We start from the raw sequence: 22,754 nt of genomic DNA on the forward strand, positions 1-22,754 counted from the left end.
TGAACCTCTTTATGATATGTTAAATTATTTTAAAGAATGAGTATCGTGACAAAAATTTTGTAGAATTCTAATGGCTAACTCTATTAATCAATTGTATTGTAAGAGTTGAGATATTATTTTTAACTATAAAAAAATACATATTTAGAAAAATGAGACTTATATAAGAATAAAAATTCTACATGTACTTGTATTTGTAACAAAGATGGTATTCTTTCTCAAACTAATAAATTTCTATCTCTTAAACATAGTTTGTAAAGTTTTGAATTGAGTATATATGACACATCATATTGAAATGCCTTTTGATACACCAAAAGAATATATAATATTTTTCCAACAAAAAAGTATATATTGTTGAATCCACATTCAAGAGAGGACATGCTTCAAAATGAAATGATATCGTCACCAAAAACATATGTTGCTAAATTAGTATTTTAATTACATGCATGTTATTAGTGTATTAATTCAAAAGATTTTGACTCAATAAAAATAAATGGCAATCCAAAGATATTTTCTCAGTCAATGTTCTTATCAGACACGTCAACAGTAGAAGACACATGTAAATAATCGAAATATATTTTAGAATTAAGTAAGGGAGACATATGATATACTCAGTTCAAATGAAATTGCATTAAGAATCACTTCCTTATCAAAGCTTTTTGCAGTAAGAAATTTCTCATGTTATTAAATCTAATATCATATCTTTGTTGAAAACATATATACAATTGTTAACAATTAAATAAAGGTAGGTCCTATGTTAACAATCAAACGTATTATTCTACACAAAAAAACGTATTGTGAGATTAATTTTGATATCACGAAGGGACTCGTAGAGCAGAAATGAACTTGTACATAATGGTATGATATGGCACTAGTTGTTTTTCTATCTCCCTGTGACTACACTGTCACTCACTGTGATATCATACGAAGAATCTTGTTGGGTATGAAATTCTTCTGTATCTGTATATCTTCTCATGGAAGTAACCAAAGGTTGACTTGGCAAAGGAAGAGTTGTTGACTCACTTTCTAGCATTAACAACACTGACGACATGTTTGGTCTATGTGTTGCTGAATCTTGCACACATAACATTCCAATGTGTATGCATCTCATAGCTTTACTCTTTGGACTTGAATCACGGATTAAAGGATCAACAAGCTCCATTACTCTCTCTTCACTCCATAGACGCCATGCCTACATTCATTTCATCACAAAAACAACATTAGATAAACTTGGCATTTTAGTAATGCTACTTTCACAAACATTAACTTATAAGCTGGAAACTTTTTTTACACATTAGACACTCCTACCAAGTATAAAGGCAGGCCCCTTTCAAGTAATACCGTAAATTTGCACCTTGCTTGCATTAGTTTTAGGGATTCATATTGCATGTCGTTAGAGCATTTGTGGTCATTTGATTAAGATCAGATGGTTTAGATTTCTCGCTAATTTTATTATTTTTATTGAATCCACAAATACGAGTTTGAAATCTAAACCGTTTGATCTTAATCAGATGACCACATATATGTCAGTTGCATGACTGCATGCAATAAGGATCTTCGCTTTAGAGCTCATGTCCTATGCATATGCAAGTTGTTTTAATTATAAAATATAATGTAAAATAAGAGTTACTCACATATCCTATGAGACTTGGATCATATGAATGACGAAAGCTGGTGTTTTTGCGGCCACTCACAATCTCTAGTAGTAGTACGCCAAAACTATAGACATCTGATTTGATCGAAAATAGACCTTCCATTGCATATTCTGGAGACATATATCCACTGCAATGCATATATGTAGTGTTATATTGAGATTAGTCTAATTTGAGTAAGAATTAATAGGATGATTTATTTATACAAAATATTAAAATCAAAGCATACTTACTATGTACCAACTACTCTAGCTGTATTGGCTTCATTTTGGTTTCCCCCAAATATCCTTGCCAAACCAAAGTCTGAAATTTTTGGATTCATATTTTCATCCAACAAAATGTTGCTTGCTTTTAGATCTCTATGGATGATTCTAAGTCGTGAATCTCGGTGAAGATAAAGTAGTCCTCTTGCTATGCCCTCGATAATTTCAAAACGTCTCGTCCAATCGAGTTTTGTTTGCTTCACTGGATCTACAATGATGTTAACAGAAATCACTGAAGTGTTCTTAGACCAAACAAATTGTTATGCAAATGCACTGATTATTTCTGTTTCACACTTATTCAAATTGAAAATGGTGCAAAATTATGTGCATTATTTAATGTAAAGAAACATACCAAATAAAAAGAAGTCCAAACTTTTGTTTGGCATGTATTCATATACCAGTAACTTTTCTTCCCCTTGAATTGAACATCCTAATAGTCTAACAAGATTTACATGCTGTAATTTAGCTATTAGCATCATTTCATTCTTGAACTCTTCTGAACCTTGGCTAGACTGTTTTGAAAGCCTCTTGACAGCAATTTGTTCTCCCTCTGGAAGCTTTCCCTAATAAATTGAATAAAACCTTTTATTAGATAGGTTCTTATATTATTTGGCTCTCTATACATAAGAATTGCATTTTCATTTGAGAAATGATAATTTGACAACAAAATAGTTGGTTAATGCACTTCAGGTATGCGGTTAATTACGTTCAATTGTTTTGTTGGTTGATGCAGTTACATATTTACCTTGTAGACAGGACCAAATCCACCTTGTCCAAGCTTATTTTCTTCTGAGAAATTGTTTGTTGCTATTACAATGCTACTAAAACTGAACAATGAAAGTTCTGCACCACTCAGCGGATTCCCTACCAAGCTTAGATCAACTGATCCTGAAAATTCTGCTGATAAGTCTTTACTCCTTATTGGTTCAGAAATTGGTTGATCATCACCATTAGTGTTGGAACAAGTAGTTGAGGAAACTGTGGGAAAATAGAAAGGAATAGAGAATTATAAAATTCAACATTAAGAAACATTATATAATATACCTAGTGATTCATCAAAGACAAAAATAATACACTTGAGGATATAAATATTTTTTTACCTTTGAATTTTCTCTTAAACCTCCATATTAGCCATGCAAAGATTCCAAGGCAAATCAGTCCCACCCCAACAGCTAGTATTATCCAAATCTTGGTCTTTTTCTTTCCATCACCTGTATTTTAAAGACAATTTGTATGTTGTAATTACAATCTGACATCATAGAAGCTAATAGTATTGATGTGTACATCAAACATTAAGAAACTAATCAATGGAAGTAACTCAATAAGTACAAATGATGAGTCATTTCTTTACCTAAATCAGAATCAGCAAGACGGATATTAAGTGCATTTCCATAATTTTCTAAACTTTGAACATCAGCTAACTCCCCAAACCAAATCATGCATCCAATTCCAATAGCATTTGCATATGCAGTACAAGAACTATTCTTCAGACAATTATTTTCACATTCATTAGTATCAACAGCATTCACCAAATGTGCAAAATCAGGTAACTTCAAATCCCTTTGCACCAAAAAACCATCTTCACCAGAACTATTACTACCTGTCTCAGCCTTCAATGGAGTCATTCTCTTACACCCTTTTGACCAATTTCCGTTTTTCCAACTATTCATATCCGTTGGTTCAAACCCTTGTATGCACCTACACACTTGTGAATGGGAAACATCACAAACTGCAAAACCACCACATGAATTATAAAACTCACACTTTTTAGAAGGCTCAGTTTGCAACACATTCCATTCTTTTTCATCTTCATTCCACCTTAATTGTCTCTCATATCCATCCCAACCAATCTGAAACCTTATCTTATCACTATTATTCAATGCTTCATACACAAAATACCTTCCACCTTTATCATTTGTGTTGAGTCTAAAACCAAAAAGATAACTTCCTGTCATATTTGGTACACCTGTGAATACTCTACCATCCCAATAACCACTTCTCCACCTTCTTTTTTCTCCTTCAAATACCACAATCTGTGGTGATGCATCAGAATCAACACTCATTGTGTAGTTTCCAAAGGAAGGATCTTTTGTTGATTTCCATGACCAAAAGGTTGGATTTTGATTCTTCTCAATTCCATTTCCACCACTTGCTGGAACTTTCATACCTGGAAGGTATGTATCAGTTGGTTCTTCAAAGCTTTGCCAAATCTCTTTTCCAACTTCTGCATCTGAAAGAACAAGGTTTCCATCATTACGAAGAACAACTGAAGAATTTTTTGTCTGAATTGATATATTACTTGACCAAACCTCACTGTTGTTATCGTCAAGAACAACCAAGTTTCCATCATTTTTTATTGTGATGGAACCTTCTCTATTTCTGATGGGTTTTTCTCTGTTTGCAACCCAAACGTATGCTGAAGTTGGAATGTTGTGATACCAAATTCCAACGTATCTCGAAGAGGAGTTGTCAAAACTGAAGAAACCCATTTCGAATTTGAGACCTTCTGACACTAAAGTGGAACCATCTTTGATAGATTCGTTCTGTTTGATGGAGTTGGCTGCATGCAAAAACAGAGGATAAAAACAGAGGAAAGAGAAGAAAGACAACAACATAAAAATCGAAACTTTGAATCCTATGATCATGCCCATGTCCTTAAACATTACATAAAAGACTATGTTTTTTCTTATGTCTTTTCAAGATTGAGAAGAGTCTTCAAAGTTGAAACATGGTATATGACCAAGTAGGTGAAAATGCAAAAATATCTTGAATAGAGAAAACATGAGGAATTAAAGTGGTGGTGCAGGTGAATAGTCATCACCACCACCTTTGTATCAAATTAAGAAAGCACACAGTTGTGAAATTAAAAAATGAAAAGAATGTTTGTAAAAGGTGTTTTTTCTAAATTAAACTATTTTTTTACTTCCATGATTTTATCAAGTTGAATTAAATTTTAATGGTTTTGCATCACTGTTCTTCTTGTATACGTTTCCAAGCTTTTGTCATCACTTATTGATTTTAGTAGTGGCAATACTTTTCTTTCCAACCGTGCATGTCAAACATGACTTTTCAGTCATTATCTTTGTAAGGTTCTTCTTGATTCAAATTTGACTCTCATAAAAATAAAATTGAGAGAGAGAATAAAGAGAACATAAATTATAAAAAAAAAAGAAGTACTCAAAGTCTATTCATGTATAAATATGATTCGTGTAGAAAGGGTATAATCAAGGTTTAAAGGAAAATGCTCAAAGCTACGACTCAAACCGAACAAACGAACCCATCTAATTGACTCATGTCTCACTAGTTTCACTTTGTATGGTTATCATCAGCATTTTGATTGGTCATAAATGCATTTTGTGTGTATTCCACCAAAGTTTAATCGTACCAAATGAAATAACATTCCTAACGTCTAAATAAACAATGATATTTATCATGGCTCTGGTTGTTAGTTAAAAGAATTTAATTCACATTGACAGTCAATAATTTTAACTTTTGAATGGTTGTTGTGATGTGTTAGTATAAAACAATTTTATCCCATGATTAAACTCTCATTAAAATTATTTAAAAAAATATTAATAAAAAAATTTATTTATATTGAAGTATAATATTCATCTTTAAAATTAAACAAGAAGACACTGTAATTTAAACATATTTCTTTAAAATTTGAGAGTGCTGCTTAATTTTTAAGAAATATATAAAATAACATAATAATTACTAAAAATTGAGGGACTAACACACTTGTCAATGCCAAACTTTATTCGCCTTAAGATTAATTTCTTAAATTCTGCTTGACCAAACTATTTGATTTTTGTTTGATGTTATGCCAATTGTTAGAATATTTTTTCTTAAACTCTAGTCAGAAAAAACTTCTTAAATCTTAGTCATTGTTATAAATAAAAATTAATTATTTTAAAAATATTTAATGTTATTATTTAAAATATATTTTTTATTGACTTCAAAAATATTTAATGTAAATAGTTGAATATTTGACGTTAAAAAAAATTAATAAATTTGACTTATATTATCATGAAATTTAGAAAAATAGAGTTTTTTGTCATATGTGTGTTTGTTTGAGGTATTGGCGGTATCAAAGTAATATTTATTTCGTCTCACAATAAATGTTGTTTAAAGTTTTTTTATACGTATTAAAAAATGTAATAATTAAAAATAAGAGATAATTCATTTTAACAAATTAATCATTTTAATTATTAGTGAATTTTTTACTATTATCCATGTAAAAGACAATAATAATTTTGTAAATTGTGCATATAATAATTATTGAAAGATAGTGTAAAGAAAAAATAATTAAAATTCTATTGAAATTGAGAATTCATTTTGAAATAATTTTTTTTATTAAAATAACATTTATTGTGAGATAGAGATATTATTATTTACTGTGTCTATGGTTTTCATTTCTTGTTTATGAGGGAGAAAATGAAAGCATATACTTAGATATCAAAAACATGTCAGATTTGAGGAGATTGGAAGAAAAATGGAGGCTATATGGTAATTCAAAATACTTAACCTTAATAAGGCATTATTCTCTTTTATGTTTCTAGATCATTCACAATAAAGCTTTTTTCATTTGAATGTTTAAGTGAATTTACACATTATTCATTTATAACTTTTTAATATAAATACCTAATAAGAAGTGTATCCTCCAATTAAACACTTCATACAATATTATTAAATGAGTCTTATCAATAACTCTATATCAATACATTTCTACAAAACTTATTTATTTTAATACAATTCATTCTTTACTAAGTATTCATCTAAATAGGCACTACATTTTTTAAAATCACAATAAAAATGCTTACTTAGCACATTCACTACGCGAAAAAACGGCTTTTACAGCGCTTTTTTTAAGCCATTTACAGCGCTTTTTCAAAAAAATAAGCGCTGTGGAAACGGGCGCTGTAAATGATACAACAGCGCTTTTATAAAAGCGCTATAAAACATGTAAATACAACGCGCGCTTGTTATGCACATTTTACAGCGCTTCTTCACAAAAAGCGCTGTAATATGCACCCCGTCATATGAGTTATGGGTGTGCATATTACAGCGCTTTCTCACAAAAGCGCTGTAATATGGCCAGCCATAATTTCATATATGGGCGTACATATTACAGCGCTTTCTCGAAAAAGCGCTGTAATATGCACCCCGTCATATGAGTTATGGGTGTACATATTACAGCGCTTTCTCGAAGAAGCGCTGTAATATGCCCACCCATAATTTCATATATGGGTGTGCATATTACAGCGCTTTCTCGAAAAAGCGCTGTAAAATGCCTACCCATAATTTCATATATGGGTGTGCATATTACAGCGCTTTCTCAAAAAAGCGCTGTAAGGTACGTAATTTTATCTTTTTTAATTGATGAGAATTTAATTTATTAGTTGTCTATAAACAAAATTGCTTAACCAATTTTTTGTTGTTGTAGGGCACATTGGGTGCTATTTGCAATCAATGCGGTCTCTGAAGTGATATACTATTTGGATCCCGTGCACGGCGATTACACCAATCACCCCGGAATAAAGAATATGCTCGACACGTAAGTAATATTCATTTATTTCTTACATATATATATTTATATATATATATATATAAATATATATATGTAAGAAATAAATGAATATTACTTACGTGTCGAGCATATTCTTTATTCCGGGGTGATTGGTGTAATCGCCGTGCACGGGATCCAAATAGTATATCACTTCAGAGACCGCATTGATTGCAAATAGCACCCAATGTGCCCTACAACAACAAAAAATTGGTTAAGCAATTTTGTTTATAGACAACTAATAAATTAAATTCTCATCAATTAAAAAAGATAAAATTACGTACCCTGAATTATATGGTGCCAAGAACAATTTATCACTTTCTTTATTTCTTAAAAACATATCTACAATGTAGTGTTTTACATTGTCTGGATCGAGTTTGAACATCGACATCTTATGCGGAGACAAGAATGAGTATTTATTTGACAGTTTCCTCGTGCACACGACCTTCTCGTACAAAAACCTTCAATGAAAATTTTAAACTAGATTAATTACCAATACATTTAATTAATTACAAATAAATGCAATTAAAAGTATTTTTTACCTTATGTACAAGCTGATTACAGTAACACTCAGCTCCTTATGTTCGAGAAGATCGTACATTTGCTCCTTTTCGAGGTATTCAATATACTCATCTCCAAAGATGTCTTGATTCATTTGTACAATGGGCGAATCGTTGCTGCTGCCCATGTTCCTTTTTATTTGGATGTCAAGACACGCCCCGTATTTACCAAGGCGTGGCTGACTTTTATTAGGAGCAGCAGCAGCAGCGACCGATTTTCCCCGATCCAGATTTTTTGTTGCTGCAAGTTTTGCAGCTTTATTACCCTCCAGCCTTTGTAGTTTGGCAGCCCTATTAACCTCCAATTTTTGAGGTCTGCTGCCTTTTTTTGGCTGTAGGGGTGGTTTATTTATTTGGACCTACAAAAATGAGGTAAAATGTTAGTTTATTGAATCTGAAAAAATAAAAAACCTTAGGCAATAAATGTGACAAACCTTTTCGGGAGATGTAACTGATTTGTCCTTGGGAATCTTTTTTTCGAGGGCAACAAGGTGTGTGGGCCATGCCACGTAACTGCCAATAGCGTCGCTTAAGAACTTCATATCTCCATCGTTGTCCGGTATGGGCAACGGTGCAGTTGGTTCGAAAGCAACCGTAGGCGATACTTTGACATGGCCCGCGGGGATCGGAATATTGTGCAATACTTCTCCCGAAGTATTGTGCAATATTCCTTTTCCCACCTTCCGTTGAGTCGGCGAGGACAAGTATAGGACACATGTAGTGACACCCTACATCAATAGTTAAAACATAAGTACAGTTAATATATAAGTTTGTTTAATACATAAGTAATTACATAAGCAAGTAAGTAGTAAGTAATTAATTACCTCGGGAATACTCTTCAAACCGACGTTGCAACTCCCGGTTTCACTCTCCATTTGTATTTCAGGTTGGAGCTGAACCGGAAGTTGCTTGTCTTTATTCGTATTCACCAAGAGTGCCACTTGCTCCGATAAGATTCTGAGCTTCTCTAATACTTCCTCGTTGGAAGGTTTTTGGCGCTTCTCTTGAGGAAAAAAGCTTTTGGGAGTTACGCCAAATCCTTTCCCCCTCACTCGACCGGAATACTCAGGGACATTAAACACTTTCCCAAGAATGTCCCTGCACGTATCCTTGTTGCCCTCTTGAGTTTCAGAACTTTGTTCAATAGTTTCCTAAAATACATGTAACATTAAAAAGATAAGTTCAATAGCATTTTTAAAATACAATATTAAAAAATATTAAAGTGATAATATACTTACACAAAGTTCTACAACTTTCTTGACATTTTCATTATCAACCACTCCTTCTTTGTTAACACGCGCTTCCTTCCATAAGATATGACGACCCAAGGGTTGATCGGCTTGGGTGTCTTTTCTCTATTCGTTAAAATCATAAACAAAATAATACAAATTAGTTACACACTATAGTTTATAATACAAATTACAAGTGATGTTTAATTACTTACAATTTTTTGTTCAAGGCGTGCATATCCCATACGTGATTTCTTGTATGGGTGTTTTGGGTTGCTTGCCCGTTCGCGATTTGCCTTACTAATATTCTATATAAAAAAAAAATAGCAATTGTGTAAAAATTTAAAATACGCTACGAATATGAATAATAAAACACAAATGCTAATAAATTAATCACTTACGACAAACGCCGGGTCAGAACGTTTGGAAACAAATGCACTCCATTCATCCTTTGATATATAATGTTGATATATCTTTGGAGGTTCAGCATTTGTGTTTCCTTCTCTATCTTTTAGATAGAAATTTGAGAGATGGGATCTAAATCCACGATGGATTTTCCCAGCAACTCTCAAAACATATGACTTTCGTTCCTCATCAAGAACAAAAGTGGTCTGCAATGAAAACAATTATAAGTAATGTATTTTACAGAAAAAAAATTATAAATGACAAAAGAGTAGATCAAAATATTTACTTGAATGTCATTCCAGATGATATCTTTGGCATCCTTCAACGCCTTATCTCTCCAGTTGTCTATTGTTATTGGGACATTTTGACGAACAACAGCCCCAATGTAGCTTACAAACATGGAGCTGTTGGGGTCAACTGGCTGACCACTCTCGTTCCAGCCAACCTAATAAACTCATATAGTAAGTACATGCCCTAAACCCTAAAAAAAGATAAAAAAACACACAGCAAACAGAGTATATATAGTATACCTCAAATTTAATGCCACTGCTCCGTGCTTTAATCACCCTTTGCATGATAGTTGCACCACGTTTGACTTCTTTTTCGTAAGTCTTAGAGGTGCCAACTTCTTCATTTTGAACTTCTAAATCTTTGTTTGTATCCATTTAACTACAACAAGTTCAACATGCACTTTAGTATAACATCAACAAGCTCAACATGGATCATGCATTATTATAAACAAACTCAACATGTATCAGTATATCTTAAAAAAGCTCAACATGCATTCTAATGATTACAAAAATTTAATAACATCAATACCTGAATAATGATGGTTCGAAGAAAGACGAAATGCAAAGAAAAGAGGGTTTGCAGAAAGTTCACAGAAATATGGTTCACAGAAATACGGTTTGAAGAAATACGTAATGAGGGTTACGTATTTCAATGAAAATATATTGTGTGAAATGGGAGAGATGATCTTGGATGGAAATAAGGTTCGAAATGAAGGAGATGATCGTGGAAATAAGGTTCGTAAAGGACGGGATGATAGGGTTTGCAAAAGAAGAGAAGAAATGAAGGTTGAGATGAAGGTTACGTAATGAAGAGGAAACTGAAGAGGTAACTGTTATATATACGTAACACTTTTACAGCGCTTTTTATAAGCCTTTTACAGCGCTTATTTTGTAAAGCGCTCTAAAAGGCTTCTTTAGTTAAATTTTTAAAAGGCTCTTTTACAGCGCTTTTTTCAAATAAGCGCTGTAAAAGACCTCCGTGTGTTATTATGTTATTTGAATGCCTTTTACAGCGCTTTTTTCAAATAAGCGCTGTAAAAGACCTCCGTGTGTTATTATGTTATTTGAATGCCTTTTACAGCGCTTTTTTCAAATAAGCGCTGTAAAAGACCTCCGTGTGTTATTATGTTATATGAATGCCTTTTACAGCGCTTTCACACATAAGCGCTCTAAAAGGCTTCTTTAGTTAAATTTTTAAAAGGCTCTTTTACAGCGCTTTTTTCAAATAAGCGCTGTAAAAGACCTCCGTGTGTTATTATGTTATATGAATGCCTTTTACAGCGCTTTCACACATAAGCGCTCTAAAAGGCTTCTTTAGTTAAATTTTTAAAAGGCTCTTTTACAGCGCTTTTTTCAAATAAGCGCTGTAAAAGACCTCCGTGTGTTATTATGTTATTTGAATGCCTTTTACAGCGCTTTTACACATAAGCGCTCTAAAATGTCTCTTTATGTTAATTTTAAGAGGCTCTTTTACAGCGCTTTTCCCAAATAAGCGCTGTAAAAGACCTCCGTGTGTTATTATGTTATATGAATGTTTTTTAAAGCCTTTTACAGCGCTTTTCCACATAAGCGCTCTAAAATGTCTCTTTATGTTAATTTTAAAAGGCTCTTTTACAGCGCTTTTTCCAAATAAGCGCTGTAAAAGGCCTTATTGTTTTTGTGTTTTGTTATGTTATGTTATTTTTTAAACAAGCTCAACATGCATGCAAAACCCACATAGTAGTAACTGGTCACCACAAAAATCCCTTCCTCTTCACCAAACTCTTCTCCTTTTATGCATCTTCTTCACAAACATCAAAGCTTACTCTTTCACAATTCAATCTCCACCTCAACACCCTTTTTATCTCTTTACATTCTCTTTCCTTCTTAAATCGAAACTTAATTGGTATTCAGGATCATTGCCATGTTGCGAAAAATGGGTTTGTGTCTGGTGTTTTTGGGGATTCCCATGATGCGTACAAGGTGTTTGAAGAAATGGGTTTGTGTCTGATGTTTTTTGGATTCCCATGATGCGTACAAGGTGTTTGAAGAAATGGGTTTGTGTCTGATGTTTTTTGGATTCCCATGATGCGTACAAGGTGTTTGAAGAAATTAGGTGTCTGATGAATATTATTTTTAAAGCTTTTTTACAGCGCTTTGTCAAATAAGCGCTGTAAAATGTCTTTTTTACTCACTTTCAAAAGAGTCGTTTACAGCGCTTTGTGTGAAAAGCGCTGTAAAAGGTATAAAACACTCATTATTTTATTTTTAAAAGGATCTTTTACAGCGCTTTTTAAGATAAGCGCTGTAAAATGTCTCTTTATTTTATTTTTGTGTTTGGTTTATTTGGGTTGGGATGACATTAAAAACATTTTTATCATTGTTTATTGGATTAAAAATATTGTTATCATTGTCTTTATCACAATACTTTAGGAGATGATGAATTATTAGAAATGAGTATTCTGAAGAATCTATATATATATATGCACTGAGCAAAAGAGAATCTCTCTATTCAGTTCAGTTCAGTTCATGTAAATTACTAATTTATATTCAGTTCAGTTCATGTAAATCAAGCTAAATATAAAACACTCATTGTTACATGAACTTGGTATAAAACACTCAAATCAAGCTAAATATAAGCAGAAAATAAATTAATCAGAAAATAAATTAATCAGAACTTAGTATAAAACACTCAATTCAGATTACATGCATATTTACAATAACACAGTTCAGATTACATGCATAGCTTATATAAAACAATTAAACATATATATACATTAAGATGCCCTTCTTCTTTTCCTGGTGACATTCACATTTGTTTGTCCATTTACAATACGAAACGATGGATTAATCCAAATTCCCTCATCATGATCATCTCTAAGATATAAACCATCATCAGTTGAATCAATTTCATGTGGTTGTTGTGATGTTGCAAATAAAAGATCATTACCAACATCTTCATCATTATTGTTATCATCACTTATTTTATTGGTCGATAGGACAACAGACCATTTATCATTAGAAGGATCAGTGACATAAAACACTTGTTGAGCTTGCGACGCTAAAATAAAAGGCTCGTCTTTGTATCCCACCCTATTAAAATCGACAAGCAAGAATCCTGACTCATCAATCCGAACGCCATTATTATTATCGACCCACTTGCAACCAAATATGGGAACACGAAACATTGTGTAGTCTAACTCCCATATGCGCTCGATAACCCCAAAATATGATAGATTTGCATATATTGGGTTTTTGTCTTTTGCACTTGAGACATGCATCGCTTCAGCTACGAGAGTGACTCCACTATTTTGCATAGTGGTCTGATCATCTTGTTCTTTGGTATAAAATGTGTAGCCGTTAATAACATAACCAGTGTAAGAAAAGACATGTAAGCTCGGACCATTTGCTAGCCACCTCAATCTATTTGAAATTGATCCGGGGTCTATATCAAATTTTGACATTATGTGATTTTTTAACCATGTTACAAAACTTCGATTGTGCTCTCGAGTTATCCAATTTTGATTCCTATTCATGTTCAAACGAGATAACTGATCAATGTGTATTGTAACATACGGTTGAACCTCATCATCATTGTGCAGAACATACAATTGTGCCTGCTCCCATTCTGTCCTTGATATAGTCAGTAGTCTCCTTCCAGTTATCCCTTCTCCTGATAGTCTTCCCGAATGACGAGACATGGGAAGCCCTATGGATTCAACATTGGACAGATATTCAGTACAAAATTCAGCAGCCTCTTCAACAATGTATCGTTCAGCAATACAACCTTCTGGTCGACTTCTACTTTTTACGTACCCTTTTAATATTTTCATATATCGTTCTATCGGATACATCCATCTCATATAAGCTGGCCCACAAAGTTGTGTCTCCTTAACCAGATGAACAGTAAGGTGAACCATTATATCAAAAAACGATGGTGGGAAATACATTTCAAGCTCACACAAAGTAACAACAATTTCCCTCTGCAATGTCGGTAATTTCTGAGGGTCGATCACTTTACTACAAATTTCCCTGAAGAAGAAACATAATCTAGTTAAGGCTAGTCGAACTTTTTCAGGTAAAATGGAACGTATACCTATTGGTAGCAAATGCTCCATTATAATATGACAATCATGGGTCTTCAAACCTTTTAACTTGAGGTCTTTCATACAAACCAAATTTTTAATGTTCGAAGAGTATCCTTCTGGAACTTTAACTTCGTGTAGAAATTTACATAAAACAATTTTTTCCTTTCTAGATAGAGTATGAGCGGCTGGAGGTAGATATGTGCGATTTCCTTTCTTTACTGGAGCCAGTTCATTTCTTATTCCCATATCGACCAAGTCCAATCTTGCATTGACGCCATCTTTAGACTTTCCTGGAACATTGAGTAACGTACCAATAACACTTTCAAATACATTTTTTTCAATATGCATCACATCGAGGAAATGTCTTACATACAATGACTTCCAATATGGCAATTCAAAGAAAATTGACTTTTTCTTCCACCCAGTTTTCACCAGCTCTCCCGCAAAAGGTTTGCCAAATTTATTGGTCAAACCTTGTACTTTTTCAAGTATTTGATATCCAGTCGGTGCTAAAGGAGCTTTACCTTCCTCTGATTTTCCATTGAATGCATTTCTCCACCCACGATACTGATGACTATAAGGTAAAAATCTACGATGTCCAAGAAACACATTCTTCTTACAATGTTTCAACCGCATCCAATTTGTACTCTCTTCACATATAGGACATGCACACTGACCTTTAATGCTATATCCTGATAAATTACCATATGCTGGAAAATCATTAATTATGCCGAACAACATAACCCTTAAATTGAAACATTCTTTCTTATACCCATCATAAACTTCCACACCTGTCTCCCACATACTTTTTAAATTTTCGATTAGAGGAGTCAAGTATACGTCGATATCATTCCCCGGTTGTTTGGGTCCAGAAATTAACAGAGACAACATCATAAACTTACGCTTCATACATAACCATGGAGGTAGGTTATATATTACCAAAATCACAGGCCACGTGCTATGTGAGATGCTTTGAAGACCATGTGGATTCATTCCATCAGTAGAAAGTGCAAGTCTTAGATTTCTTGACTCTATCCCGAATTCAGGATACTCGTGATCAATTTTTGCCCATTGTGGGGAATCTGCAGGGTGTCGAAACATTCCATCTCTAATTCTTTCATCTGCATGCCATGTCAAGTGTTTTGAATCTTCTTCACTGCGATACATGCGCCTAAATCTTGGTATTATAGGAAAATACCACACGACTTTTGCTGGAGTAGATTCTTTCTTCTTATATCGAGAGACATTGCATTTCGGACACGCCTTAAGTAGTTCATATTCGTTTCGAAATAAAATGCAATCGTTAGGACACGCATGAATCCTTTCGTAACTCATTCCAATAGAACACAAAATCCGTTTAGCCTCGTAGGTCCGACTGGGAAGTTCATTATCATCTGGCAACATATCTTTTATGAGTGTTAATAATTCCGTAAAGCTTTTATCAGACCATCCATTACTCGCTTTTAAGTTGTACAACTTTAATATCGCTGACAGTCTTGTGAATTTAGTACAACCATTATATAATTCTTTCTCTGCATCACTCAACAAACTTTCAAACATTTTAGGACAATCTCGAAGATCTTCTTCAACTGCTTTTGCAATCTCATCAACTCGGTCCGGCTCATATGTATCTGTATCGAAATCAGTTGAAGCATATGTAGAACTATTCTCAAAATTAATGTTTCCTTTTTTTTTCTCACCATGTCTTATCCAACATGTGTAGCTTTGATCAATTCCATTACATACTAGATGTCCTTCTAATTCATCTTCTCTAACACGTTTTCCAAAACAACATTTTAAACAAGGACAAACTACTCTATTTGGATCTTTTGCATTCTTCACTGCAAACTCAACAAACTCCTTCACTCCAATTTCATACTCTTTTGACAATCGATTGGCTGAAATCCATTTCCTATCCATATTATACCACCTATATAAATGCAGTAACAAAAATAATAAGCTTTCAAAACATATCAACAAGTTTCAAAAAGAAACCAATATCAACTAAAAATTTCAAAACAGAACATATCATGTGGTATGAGTTTTTGACAATTTTTGACAATTTCAAAACAGAACAGATCATGTGTAAAAAATACCTTAGACAACGTAGATGGCCGCACAGTACGTAGAGGATATTAGGGTTCGCAACGTATATAATTATTTGAAAGATGTAGAGGATATGAGGGTTTCCAACGTATATAATTATTTGAAAGATGTATTTTACAGCGCTTGTGAAAAAAGCGCTATAATAGGTAGTTAAATTCAATGAAAGCGCATGTGTTTTACAGCGCTTGTGAAAAAAGCGCTGTAATAAGTAGTTAAATTCAATGAAAGCGGATGTGTTTTACAGCACTTGTGAAAAAAGCGCTGTAATAGGTAGTTAAATTCAATGAAAGCGCATGTGTTTTACAGCGCTTGTGAAAAAAGCGCTGTAACACATTTACGAAAGCGCTTCCGTTTACAGCGCTTTTTTGACAAGCGCTGTAAAATCCTTATAACGTGATGCGCAAACGTTATATGACATACTACAGCGCTTGTTTTACAGCGCTTTACATAAAAAGCGATGTAATAGGTTCCGTTATTTTTAAAATATAATTACAACAGCGCTTGTGTTTAGAAAGCGCTGTAGAATGGGCGCTGTTAAATGTCATTTCTGGCGTAGTGATTGCTGATTAGGGGAAGGTCCCTATTGTGAATGTCATGAAGTTGGTGTTGAAGAGAAAGATTTGCTTTTATAAAAAGTTTGCTTTTAGAATCCACTAGGTCTGTTATATATAATATACTAATTAAACATCTTTGTCTGTGCTTTTAAGTTGGATTGTCCAATGTAATGTGAAATTCGTGTTTCTTCTGTCTTAAGTTAGCAATTATCAAGTATAGAAAGTTTTTAGATAAATAAACTAAATATAAGTTAGTGATTATGGAACATTAATATCTCAATGCAGATTGCAAGAGAGGTTTGAATGCAAAAGTACTGCATGCATTTGAACAGCTTAGCAAATTTCCATCTCAACTTTTTTTTGAGTAGTTTTACAAGGTTTAATTCTAACTTATTTGTATAATATAAATTATTTTCAAGGCATTTTAGAGACTGTGGCCTTATATGATAGCATATTTAAATTCTATTTCACCACAAGACTTTTACATATGTCCAAAATTTATATAGATCAATATCTTTATATTCCTTTTATAATAAAATATAAATAAAAATAATATTTGAAAAATAAATATATTTAATTAAAAATTAAGAACAGATATACATCAATTTTTTAATAACTCTTTTTATTTATATTTCATTACAAAGTAGTATAATTAAATATGTTACCAAGATATATATGATTTAATATAGTGTATAAAATATAACCTTTAATCATTTTTATGAGTGACTTTTTTTAAAAAAAACATTGTAAGAGATTTTAGTTGATTTAATTGTCTCTTATAAAAAAAATCAAAAGAAATATAATATAATAATAGCGATAAAATAATTATTATATGTATTATTCAAACTATAGATGGGTTTGTTACCTAAATAATTGTTTTAGCATGGAGTTTGATATTTTAGATAAATATATTTTTACAAAAAGTTGAATCTTATCTACTTAAAAAAGTTAAATTATCTTGAATTTGACGCAGAATAGATCATATATCTCTTATATTATGAATTGACTTGAATCAAACTATAGAAAAAAACGAGTTTAAAACAGCTGCAAAAACCCTTGTCTTAGGCCTCCTAAAAAATAATTCATTTATCATATACTATTGATAGGCCCAATTTATATATAAAAAAAAAATCATTAAACCTTAAATGTTTTAGAAATTTTTTGCATTTTACATCACATTATTGAGCTATTCCACAAATTTATTTAGGAACTAATTTTTAGACGATTATTATGGAGAGAAAAAAACGCATATTTACAATGTCAGTATGTTTGCGTTGATTTTTCTTTTATGCACTAGTAGAATTTTGTCTTTTTAAATTTGATGTCACATAAACAACGTAACTAATTGTATTAAAAACTCAATTTTATTATATTCTCGATTTAATTTAAAAACAAAATATTTGAAATTTGAAATAAATTTCCGTTTGATCGACTCTTAGGAATTTTCTGGGTTAAATTTATGGTTATATATGTTACATGCATATTGGGCCTCGATTGGTTTTACAAATAACCTTATTTATTTATTTATTTTATGGATAAAAAGATTTACAAAACAACAACACCATTAAATTCAGATATTCAGTTAAAGATTGCATCTTTGTGTTCTATACTATTCCAATAATAAGAATATATCATATTTTAAATGCCACCGTGTCGTTGACATTCAATACTATTTCAGCAAAACTCTTGTCCAATTGTCCAATTCCCATTTCCAACTGTCATGTGTCAATCTCTTTTTCTATCTACAAGATAAAGACATAATATAACTTGGCAAGAGGCAGAGGGAATATACCCAATGTCATGCGGCTGTAATTGTGGAATTTCTTCTTCATATATTTTTTTTTTCAAAAAAAAAAAAAATATTTTATTTTAAAATTAATGTATCAAATGTTATATTTGTTTACCTTCAAGAAGTTGCTAGCTGGAGATATAATCATTTGTATTTTTTTTTTTCTCCTTTAAGATGTTGCATCTAGATATACGACTATTTTTTTTTAATAAATAAAAAATATAATAAATTAATACAAAAATAATTTTAAAAAAACTAAATTATATTAATAAATCCAATAAAATACATCAAATGAAGAAAAACAATACATTAAAGTTAATGCTGTTGAGTAGATATGTCAACAGGAACAATATTTCCTATTATAAATGGGGATCCGACATAACTCAGACTTTCTTGGTACTCTTTATATGGTATTAATTTATGTTATAATGTGTTTACTCTTTGAAACGATTTTTTTTTACTCTCTGCATTTCATATCAATATAGTTTGTTTGATATAGGTTTGAATGTTTTATTGTAGATTTTAGTACTGTTTCTACCTTGTACATGTCTGTTATAAGCGTCCAAAAATCATACTTTATGCTAAAACATGATGCTATCACATGTGCACTCAACGAAATTTGTTAAGAAGGTTGACACTGAAATGACCAATTGGTCTTCTTTCTCTTGGATTTACCGTCTTGCGGACTACAAAATTATGGTTGCTCCGATCAAAACCATCAACTTATGACCATTGGACTTACGTATTTATGGTTTCATAAATTTCATGCATTTTTCTATGTATACATAACCAGAAGTTAAAATTGTTGCTTGTAGTTTTCCATTATTAGAAATAGTGTCCATGTCTTATAATAAGTTGTTTGGACCAAAGCAAGTTGCGCATACATTTTAGCACTCCATTAACTGACTCAACAAGGTTAATTAAAAGGTAACAATAAAATTATTACTCATAGAAATAACTTTTTTCTCCAGTGTGTTATCTTTAAAATCCCTCGCGAAATTTTGGGAAACATGTTGGCCTATGAAACATGATGTAGAACACATGCTTTGACGGAAGATTTTATCACACATTATATGAATTATTATAAGTACTTTTAATTGATTTGTGCCTATATAAAATCAAGCAAAGGTTGGCCTATGGAGTGACATGTTTTCTCAAGTTTCTAAAAAAAAATCCAACCTTCTCTTGTCTTACTTTGCACAAGAGAATAAGCAATGAGAATTATATTGTCATTCTCATCATGTGCAACTACTATCAATAAAGTCTCATTGTACTCGTCATTCAACCACGTCTCATCAACTTGTATAATTAGTTTGCAAAATTTAAGCGGAAATATTCATGAAATAAATGCCCAAAATAGTCGATGAGATATCTTTGTCCTAACTATCAAACTATTATCATGATAAACTGGAATTGTTTCAATTTCTATTTTGATTCCTATAGCAAATGTTCGTATAAACTAACAACCAATGTCAGAATTTGTTGTAAAATTCTTCCCAATTGTCATAAATTTTTTCAGTGGTCTTATTTTTTTGCTATAAATATTGTCTATAACTTAGTGTGTAGTCATGCAAAGCATGAATCTACGCAATAATGACATTCACTTTGATTAGATGGTTCACTCTCTAAAGTTGCATTATGCATATCATGTCATAATCAAGCTTCTGACGATCTTGTGACAATGTGGAATTTGAACATGTATAAGGCACGTTCAATTTACCAATCACCCACAATTCACTCTTTTTGCATTTTGAAGCTCTGCATTCAAACAAATAATTTAGACTTAAACAATTAACAACATACCTTTTTGTATCTGATTTTTGTACCGTAAATATCATTGATTGTTTTAAATGCTAAAGTTTGATTGCATGTACGCAATCATTCTTGTTTTCAAACTTCATTCCAATTGCAATAGTTTCATCTATTAGTGGTGTTTCATTCAAGAACATATGATCAAAATTAGTTGATTGCTTTATATTCTCTAAATTTATGTTCTTCAGGTGAAATGATGGATCAAATGCAAGTAGGATAGATTGGTCTTCCGCTTCTAAATCTTTTTCGATCTTAATATTGTCGTTATAATCACAAGATGATTCTTCAAAGTATGTTTCATCCATTTCATTGTCATCGTCTAATTATTTCTCATTAATATTATATAAGACATTGAGCGAATAATCGCACTGTGGACTTGTCGGGGGGAATTCATGATGGAGTTGAGTACTATTTAGAATAATATGTTCAATTTGGCTAGAATATAGTGTTAGAGTTAGCCATATAGGCCAACAATTTTTCTCGCTTATTATTTGTATCTTGATATTTACTATTATTTATATAGTAATACATGACATTTTAATTTATTATGTGGATTTATTTAAAGCATAATAAAGTCCCTAGAATAGTTAACATATTTAATGGAACATTAAGTTTGACTTAATATTGAGACTCTATTGAGCATAATGACATTATTATTAAAATGTCTGTAGTCAAGTTTTACTATTAAATGGGACAACAATAATACATATAGACTACTATGTAAGTACACTGATGAACACATCTCATAGGTCATGAATATGAGATATCAAGCTTTCGCATACGTATAAATATTATGAGTGATATTTGTACTAGATTGATCTGCTATGAGAACGTCATATAATAGTTATGCAACTGTCATTAACAATTCTCATATGACTATAATGAGTAATCATTCCTCTTGAAGTCACTACGATCTCTACTTGGAGAGTTGTATATTTTGAGGTCATCAAACATTGTTTATAACAATACAATCATAACGGTGGTTATTGAATCTACAATAAATCATGTAGAGGGATGTGATTGATGTAGATATGATTCATTCCTCCTGCATAATATGAGTTGTATCTTGGATCTCTCGATAAAATAATATATGAAATGTGTGTGGCCACGCTAAAAGGGGCCAATACAAAGGTACATAAAATGAATTGAACTTGTAGCATTATATATATGATATATTGTGTTTCCTCTTAACCTAAACCTAGAATCATTCTTACTATAGTCGTTAACTAGCATTGACGCATTCCGAGGCAATTGTTCATGTGGACTGGGTAGAGACACCACCATATCGTGATGTTGGTGATTTATTCTCATCAACGCTTCAAGAGTTAAACACATAAATTTCATGTGAAATGTTGTATGTGTGTGATCCATGACAATGGGTGATTTTTAATCTTGAGAATGATTTTAAAAATATTTTAAAATACATCTTTTGATTTCTCATCATATGGTTCATAATATTTTGATGCGTCTGCTTCATGGAGTTGTGATGGAGAATATGAGTCGGGTTCATAAGGGGTGTTGTGATCAAATGAAAGGGCATAGTCGGGTTGAGGTTGATGGTTGATCAATGTTTGATGATGGAGGATCGTTATGAAACGTAATGTATAATTTGATGGTGTCGAGTTGTGACTAATGAACATAAACCTCAAACATCAGTTGAATATCTTTGTCAGCACAAACCTTGAACAATTCAAACTTTGTTGTATTTTCACCAAAGAACACAAGATATCGGTAAACAATAGCAGTAATCGTAACTTTGTCGTCGAGCTGTAAATTTTGTTTAATTACATTCCTTATAAGAGCAAGGTTTCTTCCAGAACAGACTTTGAACATCTTTTTATAATCACTTGCAAATATTTTACCTTCAATTCCATCAACAATTGAACTATTGTAATAAACAATGAAAATTACATGTGGAGCAGCCGTGAGTACGATTATATGTAAATGATTTAGTATGAATTGTTAGAGGATGTGATGAGATAGGATCACACTTTAGTTCCACTATTGTCATATTATTTAAAAACATCATATATATATATATATATATATATATATATATATATGGTCACACTCCAATTCGGCTTCTATTAATAAATATCACAACTACCAGAGGACATGACAATCTACCACGAGGTGGACATCAGATATGAGATTGATGTTAATTGGGATTGGATTTAGAAGGAAGAGTTTAAACATTGGAATAAGTGTGAGAATCATGTATTGCAAAGTTAGCTCGTATAAGGTATTTTACAACACAACTCATAATATATTAATTAGTTTAGTCAACATACCAAATTATTTATTTATGTCAAACAATATATGTGTGATCCACATTTGCAACTATATATCATCATATCCTCATGTCCACTCAAACCTCCAATCAACCTCATAAGAACAAACTATGCATCAAACCGTCGCAAAATTGTTTTCATCATCACCTCACATACATAACCTATCATACATTTCA

The 22,754-nt window shown here is 32.0% G+C and overlaps 2 protein-coding genes across 3 annotated transcripts; both read right to left on the bottom strand.

The window, feature by feature from the left end:
- Positions 1-601: 601 nt before the first annotated feature.
- Positions 602-4,898, bottom strand: LOC113787065 (G-type lectin S-receptor-like serine/threonine-protein kinase B120). 2 transcript variants are annotated; one of them, XM_027335496.2, is made up of 8 exons: positions 4,222-4,348; positions 3,264-4,142; positions 3,013-3,123; positions 2,658-2,890; positions 2,265-2,475; positions 1,883-2,120; positions 1,632-1,779; positions 607-1,189 (listed from the first exon to the last, which is right to left on the bottom strand). In XM_027335496.2, the coding sequence occupies exons 2-8, from the start codon at positions 4,075-4,077 to the stop codon at positions 881-883; spliced, it is 2,064 nt and encodes a 687-aa protein (XP_027191297.1). In that variant the 5' UTR covers positions 4,078-4,142; positions 4,222-4,348; the 3' UTR covers positions 607-880. The 2 variants fall into 2 exon arrangements, with proteins under 2 accessions (XP_027191296.1, XP_027191297.1); XM_027335495.2 differs by having other exon boundaries at positions 602-1,189; positions 3,264-4,898.
- Positions 4,702-16,354, bottom strand: LOC140920635 (uncharacterized). Its single transcript, XM_073369433.1, has 3 exons — positions 16,123-16,354; positions 14,929-15,956; positions 4,702-4,739 (listed from the first exon to the last, which is right to left on the bottom strand). The coding sequence occupies exons 2-3, from the start codon at positions 15,944-15,946 to the stop codon at positions 4,702-4,704; spliced, it is 1,056 nt and encodes a 351-aa protein (XP_073225534.1). The 5' UTR covers positions 15,947-15,956; positions 16,123-16,354.
- Positions 16,355-22,754: the final 6,400 nt, after the last annotated feature.

This window comes from Cicer arietinum, chromosome 6 (assembly GCF_000331145.2).
Source record: "Cicer arietinum cultivar CDC Frontier isolate Library 1 chromosome 6, Cicar.CDCFrontier_v2.0, whole genome shotgun sequence".
In the NCBI taxonomy this organism is placed as follows: domain Eukaryota; kingdom Viridiplantae; phylum Streptophyta; class Magnoliopsida; order Fabales; family Fabaceae; genus Cicer; species Cicer arietinum.